At 29.8% G+C, this 24365-nt stretch overlaps 2 protein-coding genes across 4 annotated transcripts; one reads left to right on the top strand and one right to left on the bottom strand.

The window, feature by feature from the left end:
* Window positions 1-3846: 3846 nt before the first annotated feature.
* LOC111030166 (outer dense fiber protein 3-like protein 2) lies at window positions 3847-4303 on the top strand. The gene is made up of 2 exons (XM_022309544.1): window positions 3847-4021; window positions 4110-4303. The coding sequence occupies exons 1-2, from the start codon at window positions 3847-3849 to the stop codon at window positions 4301-4303; spliced, it is 369 nt and encodes a 122-aa protein (XP_022165236.1).
* A 4373-nt stretch (window positions 4304-8676) lies between these two features.
* Window positions 8677-22088, bottom strand: LOC111030175 (chromosome-associated kinesin KIF4). 3 transcript variants are annotated; one of them, XM_022309557.1, is made up of 21 exons: window positions 22038-22088; window positions 15447-15682; window positions 15172-15362; window positions 14012-14155; window positions 13851-13951; window positions 13593-13795; window positions 13348-13523; window positions 13111-13290; window positions 12920-13045; window positions 12498-12847; window positions 12286-12430; window positions 11984-12205; window positions 11688-11876; window positions 11482-11620; window positions 10854-10990; window positions 10626-10739; window positions 10323-10565; window positions 10181-10264; window positions 9930-10118; window positions 9394-9464; window positions 8677-8755 (listed from the first exon to the last, which is right to left on the bottom strand). In XM_022309557.1, exons 2-21 carry the CDS (start codon window positions 15667-15669, stop codon window positions 8701-8703), a joined length of 3282 nt encoding a protein of 1093 aa, XP_022165249.1. In that variant the 5' UTR covers window positions 15670-15682; window positions 22038-22088; the 3' UTR covers window positions 8677-8700. The 3 variants fall into 3 exon arrangements, with proteins under 3 accessions (XP_022165249.1, XP_022165248.1, XP_022165250.1); XM_022309556.1 differs by lacking the exon at window positions 22038-22088 and adding an exon at window positions 16275-16783; XM_022309558.1 differs by lacking the exon at window positions 22038-22088 and adding an exon at window positions 16275-16783 and having other exon boundaries at window positions 15447-15670.
* Window positions 22089-24365: the final 2277 nt, after the last annotated feature.

Genomic DNA, 24365 nt, shown 5'->3' with positions numbered 1-24365 from the left:
CGTTTTTTGCTATTGAATAGTATTGTCTGTTATTATTGGATATCGTTCATGTACTTAATGTAACTTAATTTTCAGCTACTTTTTAGAGTTTTCGAAAACATCCCAATATCCCATCACGATATGATATATGGGTAGGTACATAAAGACTTGCGGTGCAGTTTATAATTGACGATGGCACGCGTGAGGCGTGCAGTTAAAAATATGAGTTAGACTTGCTATATTATACATTCGACCGAATTGGGATACATCGATATTCACTACTATTTTATGTTATTATCATTCATATATATTATAATAGGTACTATTCGTGCAATCGTGCATAGTGCATAATATCTACTTTTACACGTATCTCAGGCACATTATACATAGGTATATCGTATATATATAATACATACGAAAAAGCATTGCTGTATAAACGATCGTCTATATAATAATATAGCCCCTGGATAAATGTTTGTACTACGGAACAATACGATATAATAATATTATATTTAAAGGATATACATGCGCGTACGTGGCTGTTACCTGCTGCAGCCCGCACGCACAATATACATACGTGCACATATATATAATATGCGGGGTGTGATGAGTGCAGCGAGTATACGAGTGGTACGAAGGTGTATAGTAAATATATTGTATAATAATTCCAGCCGGATGCGTGTGGTCAGTTTGACGAGCGGTGACAGTGATTCGTGCGAGCACCTGAGAAAACACGCTGCAGATATATATTATTATGAGTGCCTGCCTATACACATCGGTGTACAGAGGCCGTGCGGTAGACGACTACAGGAGTCATGTCCATTTTGGATCGATCAAAAAAAAACACCTCTCACACGGGCCCTGTTTGAACAATATCGGCGTTTGGCCGCAATTCGATTTACTTCTTCTCCTAAGGCATACTGCATATTATGTATATACGATATTATAATAATAATAAGTGGTGCATCATTGTGTCGACCACAATAAACGCGTTATATGATGACGGTTTTCGCACGTATTTGGAATACGCAGTCTGTGGTTTACCCCCGCCCCCCCCCCCCCGACCCTTCCAATCTGAATTAAGTATATATACTTATACGTCCCCGTGGTTTAAATACACCACCGAGTATATACCTACTCGGTTAACACACACACACACACACACACGTCACACCAGCATAGATGAATGTAACAAGGCGATTTGGATGTACACGATTATTATTATATAATATTATGTGAGTGTGTGTGTGTGTGTGTGTGTGTGTAGGTATATACATTTTAGGATAGGATGTACCTATATACTTGTGCGGCGTTATTCGTTGTCGTCACCTGCGGGGCTGCAGGAAACCTCGCGGATTTGTCTGATGGATTACGAGTGGGTTTCATTCATACGGAATAATAATGATGGTAAAAAAATAAATACGTTTCGACGACGATTATTTTTCCTTTTTTCAACCACTCGTAAAAATATATAATAATATATATGGCGCGCCGAAGTTCTCACAGTCCGATAGACGTAGTCCCTCGCGCTCACTGTTCAATAATATTACACTCCTTGCTAATCGTCCACCGTCTGCAGAACGTACCTACATCATGCAAACTGTCTGTATACAGTGGTAGTGTATACAATAATAATTTTCGTAAACGCGACTTTTTTTTACGAGCAAATAAAATACGAGAACGAAGACTAACCTCATACATAACGCGCATGCGATTATACTTTTTATGTACTCACTATTAAATATACCATACACCAATGCCTTCGCGCTCCGTACACGATTGTTTCCAAACATACATTGTACGATAAGTGCCAAGTGGTCTTTATATTATGTGGCATCCAGAATAATATGACTGTAATATTATATTTATGATCACTAGATTTTCACACTTTCACACCTGCATATTTATTACGCAATAAGCTGTATAATATGTCTCTGGAACACCGCAAATCCGTCTAGACCGAATTAAAATAGAAAACAAATTGCACACCTGCCTGGTATCTAGTATTATCATGTTGGGTGATAGTCACCGAATGACACGCATTCAATCGAATTTCGAGTTTATGTCCGAGGTTTACCTTTAAATATTAATACAAATGTAAACGATAAGTAAAAAATGAAATAGTTGCAGCCTTGCCATTTTCGCCCCTGTTAATTCTATGGTTAGCTATGGTGGTCAATCGTCAATGCTGTATTATTGCTGGGTAATAATTAATGCAGTTGTTATGATAAATGTATGCAAATGAAACTAATATCGTAACAACTAACTTCAAAATATTTTCTTCTACGCTTTATACCTACCTAAGCCGTAATTCAATATTAAATTATAAATAATAATAAATTCATATTTTATACCTGCATGCGATCATAAACCAAATTTAAGTCATTCCGTTGATTTTAAAGGACATAAGTTATTTCTATAGAAATATATCAATAAATAAACTGAACATTTTTTTCGTATTTTATTTAACATCTATAATTTGAAGAAATTTTTAAAAATGACGAACGAGTCGTATGACAAATGTTTAGAAAATACGGATACCTCCATAGGTAAAACAGTTTATATTTTTATGAGTAAAAACTAAAATATATACAGACTATAAACATTATACAATAAGAAATTGATATACCTATATGGGCTATATGAATAGTAATATTATTATTATTAATTATAGATCAAATTATTATAATCATCATAGTTATTCAGTTCATAGGAAATCACCTTTCATAATTAATTTTTCCCATATAGGGGTGAACTTAGATGAATATGGAAAAGAATATTTATCATGTATTAAAAATATAATTCATTAGTTTTTCTGTCACAAATGTTATTGATACATAATTTTATTTTATTAACAGGGCTTAACTCGTTTTCAAAAAAATAGATAATCGGAAAGTTTTCGAAAATCTGCTATTGTCATATTTTTATATTAATATATAGGTGAACCTTAGTTGCGTCCTGTAAAAAAAAATATACAAGAATTAAGTCCCAAAATATTAGCTAGGTGGTACTATACCACTGGCATACTTTTTTTAGGGCTCTAATATTATGTTGCGAAATATATTGTACATTAAGATAAACATAATACTGATTTTGTTTCCCGAATAATGTATATCTAGCTCGATATGAAAAATTGCAAAACAAATCAGATTAAAAACAATTAAATGAAAATAAAACAGTAAAGTTGGACTTAGTAAAAAACATAGGTATAGGTATCAAAAAAGTATAAACCTATTTTTCTACTAATGTTTGATTGATTTATGGTTAATTTTTATTAAGTTTGTACTTATTTATTGTTTTTTATTGATTTTTGGTTGGATTCAATACAATTCAAGTGATTTGACGTATATTTTATTTGTTGATACATTCGACTTACGAATATATATTTTATACTTTTTATTTATTCATTACCTACTCGTATACCTATTATATTATTGATCATATTGACATTTGATTAGATTCAACGATAGATTTACTTTTTTATTACATCAAAATGAATTGGATCCAAGATCCAACAGACATATTGTTGTTTATTTAATTATTGATTAATGATTGTTTAAGAACTTTTGATTAAAATATACAAATTGATTCCTGGATCTTTTGGGGCGCAATTCGTGTGTACCTTTTTACGGGACGTGACTCGTGCATAATACTTTCAATGAACAACTCCAGTGAATTTTAACAGATAATTTTCTAAAGCTGCTGACTAATTATTTTGGTTACCTGTTGGCTGTTACAGGTTTTCAATATTTTATTTTATTTTTGATAATTTTTTTAGAAATAAATATTTATTTATTATCATTATGATATAAACATTGGCTTCAAGGTCCGGCGCCTAATGCGTATCACCTTGCTCCAACGATCGGTATGCCTAAGAAAACTGACCCAAGTTTTTGGCAATCTCCTGCATACTCTTTAAGAGGCAAAATCGATTTTCCAATTTATGATTCAAGCCCCGGACCAGTGTACAGAGTGGACCGAACGACACGGCATGGCCGATACACGAACGCCAAGATCGACATTGGAATAATTCTCGATAGAAGTGTGTACGCAAATCTGTTCGATTAACAAATAAATAGTTCATATAGATACACAAAAATATATAATAACGTCGTACAACCCCGCTGTAGAGGACAACGCACAGAGTCCGGGACCAGCTGCCTACCTGCCATGCTATCCGAATTTGAAACGGGCGCCTACTCCAAAGTTATTGTTACCCCTAACAGACAGACAGAAAAATATTGTTCCATCGCCCAACGCGTATATGTTGCGCAACGAGCATCGATCGTCGATCAAGAGTAGACGAAAAGGCTACACAATGTAAGTCTACAATGCACCTAGCATATTATGCACTGGCATCTGCAGATAGTCAATTATACCGCCTACTCGATATAATGCATATCCGAGATGCAGCCGATGCATGTGTATTTACAGTTAACTGCAAAAAAATACAATAATCGTCAATAAGTAGTTGTTAGTGGGTTACTGAATGAGGAATGTTAAGTAGTGTTAGTATAGCGTGAGTGAGGTACTGAGGTTAGGTATCGTTTACGCACCTTTAGTTAATAGAAAGTCGATTCTTCATGTCATCGTGAGCACATTTTTCTTCTTAGGGTGACCACGCGATAGCTAAACAGAAATATAATTTTGGCGGCCTAAGCCTTTCCCACCATTATTGTTACACCAAACTGCGTCTCTCCATATCTATTCATCGTGTACTGGCACTTGTAAGGCATATATAACATCGTTAGATAGATATAAGGTTTAATTTTCTCGTTTCCATAGAAAATGGAGAACCAAAGTTTGTGGCACCGAGTCGGCGAATGCCGGAAGTCCAGGACCCGCGGCTTACAGCTGGACGGATGCGGACGTTTATAAAAACCACTCACCAGCCAAGACGTTCGGCCTACCGCCTGTACCACCAGCCAAGGGCAACAACACCCCACATGCGTACCTCATTGTGTCCGCCGATGGGTGTGTTGAACGTTGCAAGCCGAAGAAATTCACGTTCGGTGTGAGGCGCCCGTATAAGCACCCACCCTACGTGATTCCAGCCGACAACTGTCCTGCAGTATGACTTATTTTGGCAATAATTTATCATATTATATGTAATGCGACGACGCTGATAATGATATGATACTGCTGCAGTTTGCGTGATATTATTGCGGGTACCATCTCACCCTTTTCCGCCAAAATTTAAATTACCACACGCATATTACTTAAATAAAATTGGTGGTATAGGTACTTATCCGTTATCCTTTCGCCACTCGCCAGTACTCCCGAGATTCCTACTCTCTTTTTAAAAATATGAAATTGAAGTAATACAATGAAACATTTAATAATACCAATCATATTTTATAAAATAAAACCTTAATTTTTAAAAAAAACTTGTGAAATATTAACTATATAATTATATATCAATTATAAAATATCAAAACTAATCTGCTAAGACTCGAATAGGACCTTCAAAACTCTCAAGAACACATTTCCGTGATTGGATTGGTGCCACATAAATTCAACTAAGTATACGAGTGAACAATAAGTTTTTGTGTGAATGTAAAAATTGAATTGCTGATTCGTCAATGGTAACGGTATGAAATAATAAAATTGGTATAAATGTATTGTTACGATGTACCTATCATGCATCAACTCCCTATTCGGAGTACGGACATATTATGAATAGGCGCCAGGTATCAGCAAGTAAAGGGAAAATATAACCGATAGATAAACTATAAACATAGACCAGCGTATACCTATACTGAATTGTTTCCTAGCTATAATCTAAATTTATTAGGGCTACTCTAAAATATAGCGATAGCATTGAATATGGATGTTGATGTGAGTTTTTGGATGATGACAACCTAGATACCCTCCCTATTTATAATTATAATACATTATAATACCAAAAATATAATCTTATCGCAGTAGATAGGTATTACAATCATTAATAGTCACTGCAGTCTGTAGGTGAATCGGATCGATTTAAAGGGTATTAAATACGAGTATTGCGCACAATATTGTATGGTTATTATTATAATTATTAGTTGTTTCCTACTAATTGGCTGGAAATCGCCGTGCGTTTTAACTCGGGTGCGGAAATAATTGATCCGAACGCGACCGCACGCCCTTCCCCCGCCCTGCATTATATTATAATATATTATATTGTGTTGCTCGTCGACCTCGCCGGACACCGTGCACGAGATCACCCCTTGGACATAAAGGGCGTTTAACGTTACGGACTTGGACTTAATATAAAATCTCTATATATATATTAAATAAAGTTGGTACACATTATTCTCGCAAAAGCGTCAAACCCAGAGACGACCGGTTGAAGATTTATGCGGCCTGCGAAAACTATACAACAATTATATATTATATATTTATATATATATACATGGAGTATATCACCCATTCGGTACATATTTTTAAAATAATATAAGCCTTATACGTACAGGGTACACCGAATATTATATATATATAAACATATAGGTACATACAGTCCATAAAATTAATACAATTATACACTTATACTTATATAAACATAATGAGGTTACAAACGATCTGCGATCGAATTCATTGTAATACAGCTGCAGAAATATATCACGAATAAGTATGCTATAATACTTTTATTGCTACAGCTATGTGAAACTACATAGGAGTCAATTTACAGTACCTACTTAAAATATACATGCTAATTTATTGAAAAGTCAGTGGCGATCCTATATAGACTAAATAAGTTACCTATATATAATTCATGATTTAGTAAGAATATTTTAGTAAACCTTTTCTTAATAATGCAATATTTATATTTCTGTGGGTCATAGGTATTATATAATAAAGTTAAATATTATATTTTAAAGAACCACACTAAAATATTTACAAATCGCATACCTACGTCCTGAACTATTGGGCCAATGCACTCACGAATTAATTTACATACCTACAGTTTATACAAACATGTAACCTTTACTCTCCCGTCCGCGTTCGAAGTTGCATTTTGGGGACGGGACTCTTTTCGCCCAAATATATTAAAACTATTGAATTTATAGTTTATAATAAATAAATGGCATTGATTTAATAAAATCATACCGATTGATTGTTCCTGTTTTATATTGTTGTACTTTTTGATCATTTTTTCGATGTCGATCTATATTTTTTTTATCTTTGGGACAAGTTTGTAAATGAACACTGTTTAATTTAATGTTGACCTCAGTTTGAATTTCATTTTATAATACTCAACAAGGCACAGACCATGGTAGACATATACTGGACATGAATAATTTTAAGAAAGTGTTTCCCAAATTATGAATTATTAAAATGTGATCAAAAAGTGCTATAATATTTTCGAGCGAAAAGGGAACGTAGTTTTAAAATATTTGGGAAAAAAGCGAAAGGTCGTTTTTGGGCGAACAGGGTCTTGCCCAAAATTAACCATCGTTTCCTAATAATTAAAAAATAACCCTATAAATAGGTGTACGCAAACATTGTCAGAGGGGCAGTCAGTCACAGAATTATTTATTGGACAAGCATCGACATTCGACAACCATGGCCATCAGCACTTAGTGGGGAAAAAGGTTTGTATTAAAAACATATGTTTATTGCCTTATGGGATGGTTTGTCACAAAGAATTTGGGTGATCACCATAAACGGCATAAACTGGAATACAGTAATCACTCTATGGTGATCAGTGATCACCTGCCCATCCAGAAGCTTGCGACGAGGACAATGCACAATCGCAGCACACATTAGTGGTTGTGGCCAACCACTGGGCCACACCAAATTTTAATGACACAATTTGTATGACTAAAATTTAAAAGTTACATACATTAGTGTATTTATTCTTAAAAGTAACAAAATCAACCGAATAACATTTTAAATCCCAATTATCTATGACGTCACAGGACACATTAAAAAAAAATTATTTATTTATTAATGTTTTCATTGGTGTGTTTTTAATCAATTAATTTCTTAGAAATAATTATTAATGAGCTTGCAAAACTAAAAAGTTTCATGCAACATAAGGTACCTGGCTGCTAGTATCCGATAAAGACTTACACGACAGATGAACAATGCCGCATAGTTGACAACGGAACAAAAAATAAAGATATGGATTTGTGGTAGAGTCATTGATGTTATATTATGAAATCAATGGTATCCAGATTCCATAATCTTTATGTAATAGGTGAAAATATCACTATTGATTATTTTAATTTGTTGAGTGGGCCAGTTAAGGTGTTTAAGAACTTATGCTTAAATATGTAAAAATACTTCAAATGTGAGTAATACTACAATTATAAACTAAATATTTATCAAGGTGCAATAATCAACATCAAATAAATAATAATGCTATCCTATGATACCTAAACTAAAAATAACCATATCTCATAGCGAACTTAATATGTTTTATATTTTAATTTATGTTGCAACTTGCAGGTGTTATGACTTAGAAATTATTATTAAGACAACTACAAATTTACAATAAGTTCTTTAATTAATAAATTACAAAAGTTAGTACAAGCTATATAAAATAATATATTATAAAATAACCATATAAAATGAATATATACATACATTAAAATAATTGAGTGCCGAGACAAATTAATCCAAAAAATAAATAAATTGATAAGAGTTGGTCAAAAAATGAAACTTAATAATACATTATACAGGTGTATATTAAAAAGGCTGCTTATCTACATTACCATTTTTCAATTTATATTATCCTTAAAATTTATCGTATGTTTCATTTGCTATGTCGGCTATTGTGGATAATTCGGTTCTAAAAAATAAATTGTTAGATTAATTATAAATATTTCTGTTAAAATATTGTATGTTTATTAGTTGCTTGTTATCACCCCAAGACCAGTCGATTGCACAGCCATTTTTATGTATTAACAAAACTTTCAAATAAAAATAATTAATTAATATTTCATAATTAGTAATTACGTATAATACAAAAAAAAAAAGAAATTTTTAAAATCCTTTAAGCATAATTTCTTGGCCATTTTTATACACATTTTATTTGTTTAAACGATTTGTAAAAATTGACAGTATATAACTTTAAAAATTAATTAGTAGTGTTTTGTTGTAACATAAAGAATAATTTTACCTTGAAACTACACATCATATTAAAATGATTATAATTTATAACAAAATAAATTTTCAAACATTTTAACGTAATAAGTATTTACTTTTTTTCTATCAATAGATCCCATACTAGACTTACCTACATAAAAGATAATATCTAAATATTGAGAAATATCAATGATTAAAAAGACAGCTGACATCATTTCCTGGTGGTGAGGTGACATTTTAAATGGCTTGGCAGTGGAGGGTTATCCCCCAACCAACAAATTACAAATAAATAATAATTTACAAAATACAAGAAATAGAATTATAATCATTAATCATACTAACTTGGGTTTTTTAAATGTTTGGTTCATAACATTTTCTAATGGTTCTTCTTCTTCTTGTATGGGTTCATGTTTCTGTAATAAAACATAAATACATTTTTGTTTAATTATTATAATTTAGTGTTTATATTTAATTTGATACAGTGACACAACTGGCGGAATTTTAAGCATTTTATAAAGATTGACATTTTGTCCCTAAGATGTGTGTGTTAATAAATTATTAATATTAGCCTAACTCTTTTTAAAAAAAATGTCATACTTAAAAACTCATTGCGGAAAATGGTTGATTTAATATGTCATTAGCATCACCTTTATTCCATTTCTTAAATGTCAGATGATAAATTACAAGACAAACCTCAGAATACATGTTTTTTATGAACATTAAACCAAAATTAAATTAAAATGGCAAAAAAACATTACAATATTACTGCATAAATTGTAGAATTAATTTGATTTAAATTAAGAAAAATATTAATCTCCTTATGTTTAATAGTTAAATGAGCAATAAAATATTATCTGAACTCATATGACAAGACTTACAGGTGAATGTCTATTTGTACACACAGCAGCAGAACATTTACAATACTTGGAACATGACAAATTCTTTTTTTGGCACATACAAATATTTTTTAAACAGTTTTTGATACATAGACACATTGGTTGTCCTTCAGCATTCCTTTTTAAATTCAAGCGATTTTCACGTTCTTCAGAAGGTTCAAACATTCTGCTCTAATTGTTTATAATAAATTTAAATTAATTCTATTTCAAAATAATAAATGATCTTAACTTACCTCTCGTTTTAGCTTGTTCAAACGTCGACGTAATGGTGTAATATCTACACAGTTCTCTTTGGTATCATCCACCTCAGAGTTAGTCTGTAACAATAATTATTGATTATGAATCATGTATAAAAATAATCACAGTTTTACCTACTGGAGTTATAGGGGAATTTATATTTTTAGATTTTGAAGATTTTGAACGATGTGAACCAATACCACTGTTTACAACTTTTTGGAGATCTGATATTAGCTTGTCTTTTTGATTTAATTCTTCTCTTAGCTGTTCAAATTTACTAAGTTGATCATCATAAATCCTGAATCGGTCTGTAAATTCACTACCGTTACCTCCATTTAATACTCTCTCTTTTTCATTTAATTGCCTCAATAAAACTAGAATCTAAAATTAAAATATAGTTAATAATTTCTGACGAAATTACATTTAGTATTATATTATTACATTGTCTTCATATTCTTTTTGAAGTTGTTCTACTTGCTTTTGATGTTTGTTCATTAAATCTAATATTTTTTTTTCTCCACTTTTCACAATTTCTTTCTTTTCAAGTAAAGACGCCTAAAATTAAATTATCAAAAATATAACCATATACCAAAGTTTAAATCCAACATTTTCTTAATTAGTAACTACAGAAGTGTTGATTTGAATTCATCAACCAAGTAGTTATCTTACTTTAAGTTCCTCAATTTGATTCTGTAATTCTAACATAGCTCTCCTATTATCAGCAGCCACATGGAATACATGCTTTAAAGCAGTTTTGGTATCAGCAATAGTTGTTAGATGATCAAAACGATTTTTTTTCATCAATTCTGTAAACAAATATTATTTAAAAAATTCTAAATTTATATTTTATTTAAAATTTCAAAGAATAATATAAATATCTTCTACAAATAATTAATAAGATGGGATTGGTATTTTTTTCCAAATGGCAGTGAGTTAATATTTTAAAAACTACAATTAGTAATAGAATGGAAAAGAAGAGAAAAATTTGGGAGCAAATGAATGAGGATTAAGTTGTGAAAAAAACATAAGAAATTTAACAAAAACGCTTTTTTGGCAAAACATTATGAATATAATTTTTTAAAGACAATAATGTACCTGCTTTCAGGTAGCATAAAATACTACTTGTGCAAAGTAAAAAAATGAATGTCATCAATTGGTGCAAACATTGTACTATCAATTATTATTTATAATAATTACAAATGTATAGCTAATAAAACAGTTATTTTCAAAACATGACTAATACCAAAAAATTAAACTAACTTTGAAGTACATATATTTAATTTTAAATATTACCTACCTTCATTACTATCAAATATTTTTTGTCGAAGTTCCATGATCTGAGCATTTCTCAACTGTAATTCTTCAGTTATTTCATTTTTATCCATTTTCAAATCATATTTAAATTCATCTGTGAGTCCAGTTGTTTCTAGTTGTTCCTAAGAAATTATCATTAATAGACAATATAAAACGTTTGTACTTCATAAATATTAAATTTTTAATTACTTCACATCTCTGTATCATTTTATATATTGTTTCTCTGTCTATTTCTAATTGCTCTAAAGTTTTTTCTGCATCAACGGTACTCATTAGCACGTCCAACTCTTCATTTACCCATTTTTGAATACGCTGAGCTTTTGGCATAAATGCTTCATCTCTTTTAACCTCAATAGCTTTACGAACTGCAAGAGCATCCTAAATAATAATTTATAATTTAGAAATATACGTTAATTATAATTATAAAAATAAAAAGACTAATAATTATTGCAAACTTATGGTTATATAATGATCAATTAAATTACTTTAAGCCTTTTATTAACATTTGCAGCTTCCTCTAATTTTCGTTTTAGAGCCGCTTGTTGCCTAACGTGTAATCGTTCCATACGAATCATTTGATTTTTTTGTTTACGTTCATTTTCTTTTAAACGACAAAGTTCCCGATCACGTTCTAACTTGAACTGTCTGAACTTTTCATTTTCACTTTTCATTTGCTGAATCAATTTTACTTTCATAACTTTAATGCTCTAAAAATAAACCAATACCATAAAAGTAAAGAAAGTAAGAAATTTTATTTAAACTTAGTTTCAAATATTATTCTACTCACTTTTATTTCATTGTTTAAGTTTTCTACTTTTTTGTCATTCTTAGCTTTCATCTTAATAATTCGATCTTGTTCTAAACACTTCTTAGTTAAATTTGATATTTTTTGCTCAAGCTCTTGCAACTTCTTACGTCTTTGTTCAGACAACCTGTATGTTCAAAATTTTTTTTTATAAATATCACGATTGAATCATGTAAAATGAATAAAAAACATACTTAGAATTAATATTATTCGTTTGAGCAGCTTTCAAAGCTTCTTCTAATTGATCACGTTCTTGTTTTAATTGTTCAAGTTTGTTTTTTAATTCTTCAGTATTTTCTTCGGGGCAATATTCACCAATATGTGAAACTGATTCAATAAGTTTAGCAGCTAAATGTTCTTTCATAGCTAGTTCTTTATTTAGTTTGTTAAGTTCACGATTTAACTGAATAGTTTCCATAACCATTTGCTCTTTAGTTTGATCAGTTTCATTATCTGGCTCAGACACATCATCTTCATCCATATCTTCAGTAGCAGTAACATAGTCATCTCCAGTTATTTCTACTTCCGTTCTATTATGCTCATCCTAAAGGTACATGAAAACATATTTTCATATTTGTAAGTATCAAATTCCTATTATAGTATTAATGTAACATACCATAATTGAGCCAATTTTATGTTTTATATTATTAAATTCTTCTAAATTATTGCATTTCAGTGCATTTTCAAAATCCAGTTTTAATTCTTCAAGATTTTTTTTCATTGTATCACGTCCAGTTTCAGCCTATTAAAAAAAAAAAAATTATTAATAAAACAAATACCTAATTTAATAAAGTATTCAATATTTACTAATAACGCTTTCATGTTTAGAGATGCACTTTGTGTCATGTATTCACTCAATACTTGACTCATAGCACGCATCTTCTCTTGTAAATCTTTATTAGTTTTTTGCAATGTAGAATGTTCTGGTGGACAACTAACAAAACCATTGGTTTCCATTGCAACTATTTTTAATTTCAAATCGTGATTCTAAAAAAAAAGTACTTTTTAAGTTATTCTTTTTAAATTAAAATTTAAATTAATTACTTCTTTGGAAAGTGCAGAAATTTGGGCAGTAATTGGATCCTGGTTTATAACGGGCTTATTTTTAATCTGTAATGCTCTATTAGCATACCTCAGAGTACTAACAGTTTCGTCCATATTATAGTCAGCAGGACTAATACATGCAATCATCAATGTAACAGAATTACCACCCAAAGAGTCTGTAAACATTAGTTCAAAAAAAAAGAAAAATATTAACACTTTCTAGTTTCATTTAAATTAATATTTACCTTGCAATAAACGGGTAAGTTTACTATCTCTATAAGAAATATGAGCAGATTTCTCACACAAGGAAGTAATAACATTTCCTAAAGACAAGAGACCTTTATTAATATTAACACCTTCTTTAAATCTTTCACCAGTAGCTTTTGTTTTTTTGCTTCTTTCTGATCCAGCCAAATCAACCAGATGGAATTTAGCAGTTGTATTATTTCTAAACAAAGTTTTATTAGTAAAAAATAATCAAATTATTAAGAAAAATATTTTACCCGTTTTCTTGCATTTGACTTATTGTTAATGTAAATATACAATGACTACGAGATGATTGAGCATTCATTGCAGTTGCTCCAGTTGCTCTACCACTAGAACCCTAAAACAAGTATCATAATTTCATAAATATATCAAAATCTAAATCATTAAAAATAATTACCTGTACTAAACATTGGAGTGTTGAAGAAAAATCAGTTACACTTATTTCAGTTAATCCTGGAATACAAATTCCACGGCCATCTTCTCTAATATCAAGAGTAGCTCTATTAGGGGATAAGAGGTCATACACTTGTTCTTGATAAAGCTGTGAATACATTTTTAATTATTTAATATATACAAATAGATAAATTTAAAACACAATATTGTTATAACCAATATAATAGTTATAAATTATACTACCTATAAGCAACTACAGAATAACAGAAACTACAAGATTTAAATGTTTTTGGGTTTATTGAAATTTTTTTTTTAATCTAGCACTAAGTACAACTAATCCTAATGCCACTAGTTAAGTATACATCACTGTGGCAGTATGATAATACTTAAATAATTAATGTAATATGTACAATCCATCACCTGGAAAAGTATAACCGGATCATCTTCAGGCCAACCAAAGATGAAACTTACGGAGATTGAAAAATGTAGCCAGGGATTTTATTCCAAAGTACAAATATATAATATTAAATAAGAGAAGTTTATGTTCAAGCATATGCTAAACAACTAATAAAATCAGTGGTGGGGTAAAATCGGTATTGAAAGGTAAAGATGGGAAAACCCAAAACAAAAATGAAAATATAACAAAAGAATGAGTAAGCTCCAAATTAGAAAAAAAGAGAGATAGAGGAGGATGTGTATGAGATGGGGTGGTCCTTAGAAGCCTAAAAACCAAAGAAAAAAGAATTACAATGAAATCAAAATCATACACCAAATTAGAAAATTATTATTGATTTACAAAACCTTGGGCTTGAAGTCATAAAATTAAAGATATTATAATTTTTAGGGTGCTTTTAGTAAAAACGCCAAACATTTTAAACATCACTACCTATTACAAATAATTAAACTTAACTTTGCAATACTGTAGTCTTAAAAATCATAGGCAGTGCATAATTAACTTTAGCATAAGACTTAACTTTATATTTTTTCCCCATATAATAACTATTCATAATTTATAAAAAAGTTTTAAAAAAAAAAATTAGGTGATCATTTTAAATAGTTCAATTTTCAAGGAAAATTTTTTGGGTATCAAATGACACTTGATAAAACTCAAATAATGGTATAATTATTAGATATAAGTAAATATATTTAAACAAAATAAAATACTTCGATAAATGATGCTTTAATTGAAAATTTTGCTTCTTCTGATTTATTTTGTACTTCATTGAAAATATTTTGGATAGCTCGTGGAATAATACCTTTCTCATCTTCATTTTCATCATCCACAAAATTTGTACCCATTGAATGAGTTTTACCGGAACCGGTTTGACCATATGCCAATATGGTAACATTATATCCTAAAATAAAATGATAATTGGAACTTATTAATACAAAATAATTATATAATATATAAAAATGTAAAAAAATAATAATATACTTACCACTAAACAATTTTTGAACTAAATCTTCAACAGCCAATTGATAAACTTGGCTCTGGGAATGTTCAGTACTAAATACATAGTTAAATGTAAATGTTAGGTTAGCATTATTATTCACAATTATCTGCTGATTAACGGAATCTGCTAGCACACAATTTGAACATCCACGATCCAATTCAGATTTTACAAGAGGACGAACACGAATTGCTACTCTTATGGAATCCATACTATTAAAACAACTGAAAATATTAATAATTTTTTTAAGTTATTTTTTATAGTTAAACAATGACCACCAACTTAGCTGATGACTAACAAAAATGTTTTTTGAACTCAAATGAATTCTTAATTGTAATTTGACTTTATATTTTGTTATAAAACACAAAACCAGATGGTCGAAAACAAGAATTAATACTTAGATTCCTGTGAGCATGCCCCTGCAGATGTAAACTAGTCATTCATTTTCTCTCTGGGGTTCAGCGCATTATAGCAAATTTGAGTTTAGCTAAACCATTTCATGATGTTTGCTTAAATATTTTAGCACCTTAGGCTAATAAGTTTATATTCCTATTTAAATTATAAAATAAATTATGATCATTATATAATTTTAACATATTAAATAAGGATCAATTAAAGCCTAAGAGATGTCCTAAGCAGATATTCTTAATTTAAATTTGATAACTATAAGATAAAAGCTAACAACACAAAATTGGATCTGCTGAACTCAAATTTGATATGTTGCCCCTTGCACATGGATTAGAGAAAAAACAAATAAAGGGCTGACATCGTCTTAACTATATGATAAAAATATGTTGATTGAAATGATTTACTTACGTTTTCAATTATTATTCAAAGGACAGAAACTGATAAATTGTATATATTACAGACGAAAAAACGACACACACGTATTACTTTGTAGACCAAATTTAATGTTAAAAAACCACTACACACTAAAAACCGGTAAATGTTAACTTTAAGAAAAATTAGTTATTGAAATTACGGGAAAATTGATAACAAAATGCAGCTTGAGGTAAGTACACTAAACTGTAACATTATTTTATGGTAATATAGACTTTATTATATGAGTTATAACTTATAAATTGTAAGTAGTAACTAATAACTTTTAAGTTAACTAATGATCACTATATACCTATCATTATTATTTGGAATCGTTAATTTGAATTTTCAACTTTTTCAAGAGTGATTACAGTTTAAACGGACAAATTTAAAATGAAAAGTGTAGGAAACTAGGAAATACTAGGAAATAGAAATATTTAATGTTACACAATTCCAGTATCCGATGACTTTCGTGTTGACGATTACAATTTACAAGTACAAAATACAATTTTCATTCGAATTCGAGAATTGACAGTTACTCCAACAGTGTGACCAACCACACGATCTATACCAGCACAGAACAATACCAGTGAGGCATTGTGATGATGTAAAAAATTGCGGGTTCATTAAATCGTTTTTATTCAATATATGAATCATAGATAATTTTATAATTTTAATGTTAGATTAACAAAAAAGATTTAAAAAAATCACAGATTAGCTAATTATTCTCAGGTTAGGTTATCTCCATATACTTATATACTACAACTACACTCATTATTAGATCATATTATAGTATATAATATATAAATCACTAAGATCTTAGTCCGTGATATAAATGCAGGGGTGAACGCAAGAAAAAATTACCCAGGGGGGGAGGGTGAATTTATTTTAAATATTCCTAAATGCTATACTATTCACACCGTATTATACTATTTCTCTTTTACATATTACAATATATATAAAAATTAATTATTACAGTTAATGTCAATTTACAAACCACGGGGATCTTTTAAATAACTTAAATACATTTTTTTTATTTATTTGTTAGTATTACATATTTTGTAGGTCAGATAATTTTTTTTTAATAAGTAGGTTATCTATCAAAATAACTCTGTATAATAAATTCTGTGTTTATATGGTATTAGGGGGTCTATTCTTACTCTATAGTCTATGGTCTATCATGACTACATATATTCAGTCAACATGGGGTCTATCGTCTATGATATTATTAACTTTAAACTTAGATCATATCATCTATATATATAAGAATCTAACTTGATTTTGGAGACGAAGGAAACCGGTTTTGAACCCTCATTATAATAATAATAATTAACTAATTACCAATTATTTTCATATATTCACCAATAACGATGTCTGTTTCTTTTTTTAAAATTTTTTTTTATTTTATAATCGTTGTATTATTTGTATAACCAAAAAATAGTCTTATGATTTTAAATTAAATTATAAAAAAATAATTTCTTCCGGAGGAAGGTCGGGCAACTAGTATATCATAATATAAAAGTCATACCACGGTCTTAGAAGACAATGGGTCATACGAGTGAACACTGAACGGCCACCTAGGTCCCATGATCCATATGACACAACCAAATTAAACATAGGGACTGGCGGGGAGCTCTTGAGCACTAGCCACTAAGATGCCATTAAGGTGGTTTTACATGACAAGTTAGTGGATATTTTCGTTTATTTTGTCCGAACGCTGAGCAGCGAGCAAATGGCCACAGGGACATCACTAAAATTTCGACCCCTGCTATAAATCGCTAACCATACGTCGATGCGAGGAACACTGATCATTTTATTGCTGCTATTTTTATCTAATGTCATTAAACCCCTATTGTATCTCTCGTACATTATGTTCTATATATATCCCGATAACGTTTAACTATCTAGCATATCCATTGTATTTTCAGCCGTTGTTTGCTTAGAACTACTTCGCCGAATCAACGATTGTAGTATATTTTTGTTCGTTTGTTCGACGAATAGTTATCAAAATATGTTATTTTTTGTTCGTTCATGTGACGTATCATTATAAACATTAAACAATGGTAATTATTTGTCCAATTGGAATAAATGGTTTTATTATACATTTTCTAGATGGCGCGTGAAATATTAGATGACAATGATATAGTGAAGGCACTGGCAGTACTAGAAGAACAAGACAATGAAAGTGAAGACATAGTAGAAGATTGTGAAGACGATAGTGACGCTGACCCCGACAATGACTCATATCCAATCGAAGAAGAAAATTTAGAAGAAGCCATTTTAGTAATTGAAAATCCTTTAGAAAAAAACAAAAAAGAGGTCCAAAGTAAATAAGCCAATCTACTTCTAAGACCACTGCTAAAAACATAGTTCATATTAGACCTGGTCCAACAAAAATGCTATTCATGCATCATAGCCACTAAAATGTTTTTTATTATTTTTCTCGTCTGATATTTTGAATAAAATGATTAATCATACAAATAAAAAAAATGTTCGTCCAAAAACAAAACTATGCATGGAATATTAAAAAAAAAAAACTTTACAAAATATTAATTTAAATGAATTTAAATGTTTATTGGGTATTTTAATCTCATCTGCTGCGATGAAAAATAACCATTTGTTGGCAAATAATTTATTTAACACCTTACTTGTGGCTATAGATATCGTTCTACAATGTCACTTGCCAAATTACATTTTTAATAAGTTGTTTAAGATTTGATTCAAAAGATACTCGAGAAAATAGAAGACTACTAACTAAATTTGCTCCAATTTCTGAAGTTTGAGAAATTCTTATTAAGAATTGTAAAACATTATACCTATAAGCCAAGTTCGTATCTAACTATAGATGAACAGTTAGTATGTTTTAGAGGTCGTTATCCGCTTAAAATGTACATACCATCCAAACCAAATAAGTATGGTGTAAAAATAATAATGATGTGTGATAGTGCGACCAAATATATATGGCAGTTCCATACCTATTGCGGTAAGGCAGCGGTTCTCATACTTTTTTGTTCGCGGAGCCCTTATGTTCCTAAAAAAAATTACGGAGACCCCAAAATTCAGAAATGTCTATTTGAGACAACAATAATTCATAGAAAATGATGTTGATTATAAAAAAATGTGTGGATTTATAAATAGTTTACAGTTTTACACTTTACAATAATACATATTGGTACGGGCCAAATAATAATGAATACAAGTATAAAAATTAAAAATGTAACTAAGAAATAAAATAATAATTTAATAATTTGAATTTAATTTATACAGATAACATATGGGAGCCACGGAGCCCCTAGATTACTCTCGCGGAGCCCAAGGGCTCCGCGGAACACAGTTTGAGAACCGCTGCGGTAAGGGAACTGTTCCGACTAATGAACCTGCTGCTGATTACTTTGTTAATCGTTTAATTTCATCGGTAAAAGAATCGAACCGAAATATTATTATGAACATTTGGTTCACTAGTGTTCCACTGACACAATAATTACTTACTGAATACAAACTTACTGTAATTGGTACAATAAAACGAAATAAACGAGAATTTACAAATGAATTCACCGATCTAAAATATATCAATCGAAAAGCATATACATCGTTATTTTTATTTGCCAATAATTTGGTAGCTGTGTCATACAAAGCAAAACCAAACAAACTTGTTACTTTAATTTCTTCACTTCATGATGATAACTCAATAGATGAATCAAATAAAAAAACCAATTATAATTATGAACTATAATGAAACAAAAGGTAGTGCCGACAGCTTTGACCAAATGTGTCAAAATATGAACTTTGGTAGAAAAACACAACGTTGGCCATTATGTATTTTCTATAACATGATCAAAATAACATAAATTAATGCATATTGCATATGTTATTTATTTACATAATTTTTTGAAAAATAATACCGTAGGCTCGAAACCATTGTCTCGTTTTCAATCCATGATATACGTAACAAGAACAATTAACTGAAGATTGGATGAGATCAAGACTTTCTATTCCTATATTGCCGACAAATTTGGGGGAAAATATTGAAGATAGTTTAGGAATCAAAGACACATTTCAACTTCAACATCGCAAGAAACAGAATGGAACATCAACTAACAAAAGAAAAATTTGCAACTTTTGTAACTATAACTTATAAGAAAAGACGAATGACAAAAACTCAATGTGCAACATGTAAAAAACATATTTGTGGAGAACATCAAATAGTAACTTGTCCAATGTATAATGCAAAATATCCTGTGTATACCTGTACCTACATTTGTATAATTATGTTGTACTTTTATGAAATTATAATTTATGTTGAAATTTAACAAATTTATATTTTAAAAATGAGGAAAAATGTTTTTTTTTTCTTACATTCTTACAATAAAGTTATCCAAAAGTTTAACTATTATGTTTTATTAAATTATTGTTATTTGAATTAACGGTTTATCAAATTTAACCAATTAAAAATCGTTAATTGTTCATAATATTTATAGTATTCGACATATTGACGAATGATTAGAAATAAAGCCGGATAAATAAGGTTAGTAATCTAGCCAATCTAGGGTTAACTGGATAGTAACATAAGTAACCTAAGCCCTAACTCCTAAGGGATCTAGTTAACCACAAATCTCGTCATCTCGATGACGCGGGATCTATTTGTCAGCATACTCAGGGAATCTAGATAACGACGGGATCATGGGATCTATATGTTGATATAATATAATGAAGTTGGATAGTAGGTAGTAATTAAATGTAAAAAATGTGGTAAAAAATAATCATGAACATGTATATCTTAATATATAGGCCTGTCAATTTGTATAACTTTCATTTTTATAAATACGCGTTTAAACGTTTTAAATTATTTTATAAAATAACTTACAGTAGCTAAAAATAACTTATTTATACCTACTTTATAAAAATTATGAATTAGAATATTTTTTTTAATTTTATCATAATCTCGACCAGACTCGACTTACTCCCCTGCGAATCTTGTCGTTAAATGCTATCAATCAGTATAGGTAATAATTATTCAAGCATTGCATAATTAACTAATGAAACACTAAATTCCTAATAAACACATTTTAAAAAATAGGTAGCGATTATTGTATCTTTTCATTAAGGGGGTTGTGGTTAAGTTTGAGTAATATGTGCAGTGTATGTGAAGTGAGGATTCATCACTAAAAACCCAAGTGGTCACCACCCATCCGGGAGGTATCGACTCCGGCCGATGCTTGACACAGATTAGAGACTGAAGCCTATTATTTGTATTTATTCCATAATACATTTTATTTTTATTTTTAATGATAGTGTTTAAAATAACAAATATGAAAATTACATATAAAAACCTTAATATAATTTCAGACCAGTAGCTTATTTGTTATACCTAAACCCAAGTAGGTATTTAAAATTTATATGAGCGGAGTAGAGAAACAACATTTTTGCCTGGAGCACAACATCCGCTCATTAAAACTAGGAATACATATAACTCAACAAGTTAAAGCTCAAATTTGACACAAGTATCAGTATGCAACTTATATGTATAGTATGAGATTTGACTATTTGAGATTGTTCATTAAGCATGTACAGGGAAGTTACCTAATACTTCAATAAAAATTGTTAACATTTCTATTGACCATTAGTGTGTATTTTTGTTTAAATTTTATAGGTACTTTTATTTGCACCTGCCACCTACCTAAATAAAAAAGTAATACAATTTTTTTCTTATCAAAGTTTAATACAAATCAAAAAGAATAATTAGAGTAAATTTCTAGTTACCTCAGAAAAGCAGCCCGGGTTTTTTCGGGCTGGGCTTTTTCATGCCAACCCTGGTTTAAAGTGTTTAAAGTAGCAAGGTGTACGTAGGTATCACGGCTTTAGATACTAGTATTATATATATATAATTCAAATAAAAAGTATTTATCTCTTATCTTTGTCTTGACAATTATTTGTCGTATTATCTTTATAAGATAAAAAAATACTTAATACTTATCGAATTCCAGACACTGGTAATTAGTAATTACATACATTTCAATAGCATTCAGCTAGATTTTATATAAATTCAAAAAACTAAGCTTAGTACCTATCTATCACCTAATTCCAAGCCACGAACACTGCTATTAATGAGTATTATTATTAAGCAATAAGTATACAAACATTATAACTTAGATAACTGCATTTATGAATTATGTTTTCGTCATTAAATGTAAATGTTAATAATTACCAATATTTTCTTGCTTGTATGTAATATAGTCAATAGGTATGTATATTAAAACGATATACTCTATCTCATTCGAATAATACAGCTGTTGCCTCATTGGTTTAATTTATCAATGTTATTGGTAGGTACCTATACATTCAAAACCACAATGAATAACATGTTTGTTCTCGTTTCATAGTTCATACAGTGTACACTTTGAATTGAATTGGTTTAATAATGGTTTCTGTTTTAGAATTACAATACCTATATATATATTTTTTGAAGTCATATCAATGATATATTTGTTATTAAGAGCTTTAAATTGTGTCTATAGAATAAAACAGGTTTAAATACCAATAACAAATAAAATAATTTCCAACAAATTGAACATGAAAACGCAGGTATCCATGTAATTTTGGCCAATTCTGTTGTGGGAGAAGTTTGGGCATTTAATTTCGATATTAATTTATGAGTTGTCGAGTAGGTAGTAAAACACTACTAACATTATTATACGCCGCTGATGGCGAGTGCCATATTTTGTATTTTTGTGCAATGTAAATTTCAATTTGGGACACATGTATTCATGTAAATAGTTCGATTCTTTTAAGTTATTTAAAGGCATAAGACAATTTCGAGTTTTTTTTATTACTGTCGAAAATTTTTTTTCTTAAAATACAATTCAATAAGCTTAATGTTATTTTAGGTAGGTACCTAACAAATTGTTTACTGCATATGACATATCTACAAGAGTTCATTCGTTATTTGATTGAAGTACTCATTTATAGAAATCCTGTGGTATTTGATTTATGTAAAACCCATTGAATTTTTATCCTGTGATTAAAACACATCCTACATAAAACCTATGTAATCTCTATATTTTGATTACACACGGTCTTGAGACTAAAATGTTGTTAACTGTTGCATATAAATGTATACATTAACCATGTTGTAGTAATTTGGAGCAAAGGTCGACGAGCTGCAAAAAAAGCATAATAAACAACTATCTAAAATACTGTGCTGGAAGATAGGTTGAAGGAGAATAGCTGATTGATTTAAATCATTTGTCAGATTTTATCAAACTGTTAAAGTGCTTTAAAATTGTACTGGCACCCAACACATAGGTGGCACTTGGCTGTAGTTGGGCAGAGGGCAACTGCCACATCATGACCCACCCAAAAGCCACTTATGGTCCAGCATATCTCCTAGTTTCTGGTGCCACAACAATTAATATTGTGATTAGTGACTTATATGCTATTTGGAACTAAATTCATATGGTTTGTCAGAAATTAGTTTTTTTAAATCTAAGATTGAAGTAGTCTCTTGATAAGATTATTCTATTAAACTCTGAGTGGAGCAATGAATGTATTGATTTTATAATGTGTCTTTTTTTCAATAAATTGTTATTTTTGCCTATGTTAGACCAAACTACCTTTTAAGTTTTGCGTCTTAGAAATTTTTTAGTCAAACCTATCAAGAGAAATATTATTCACAAATTACTACAATTCTAAGAAGTATTATACTCGGATAATGGTTGTACTCTGGGCTGCTTTAAAGAATTTAACAGCCTGGTATAATATTACAATTTGTCTATATCTAGTGTGAATAATCTACATAAAATTGCAGCCTGGTGCAGACTTACTGGTTGCCTTTAATGGCATAATTAACTGTCAAATATTCTTATAATCTAATTAATTTTAATATATTAATTTGAAAAAGTCTTGATAAAATATTTGATGCCTACAAATAATTCCAATACACATTATCAGTTATTTTTAAATGCTTAGAAAAACCCTCAGTCAATAAATCAAATAATTATGTTTGGCAATGGGTCACACACAAATAAAATATGCATAGTTTTTTTTTATGAACTTCAAGTACTAATCCAATGATTTTTTCAGTTTTGATGT

Source organism: Myzus persicae, unplaced genomic scaffold (genome assembly GCF_001856785.1).
Source record: "Myzus persicae strain clone G006 unplaced genomic scaffold, MPER_G0061.0, whole genome shotgun sequence".
Lineage (NCBI taxonomy): Eukaryota > Metazoa > Arthropoda > Insecta > Hemiptera > Aphididae > Myzus > Myzus persicae.
This window is presented reverse-complemented; position numbering and strand designations above follow the sequence as displayed.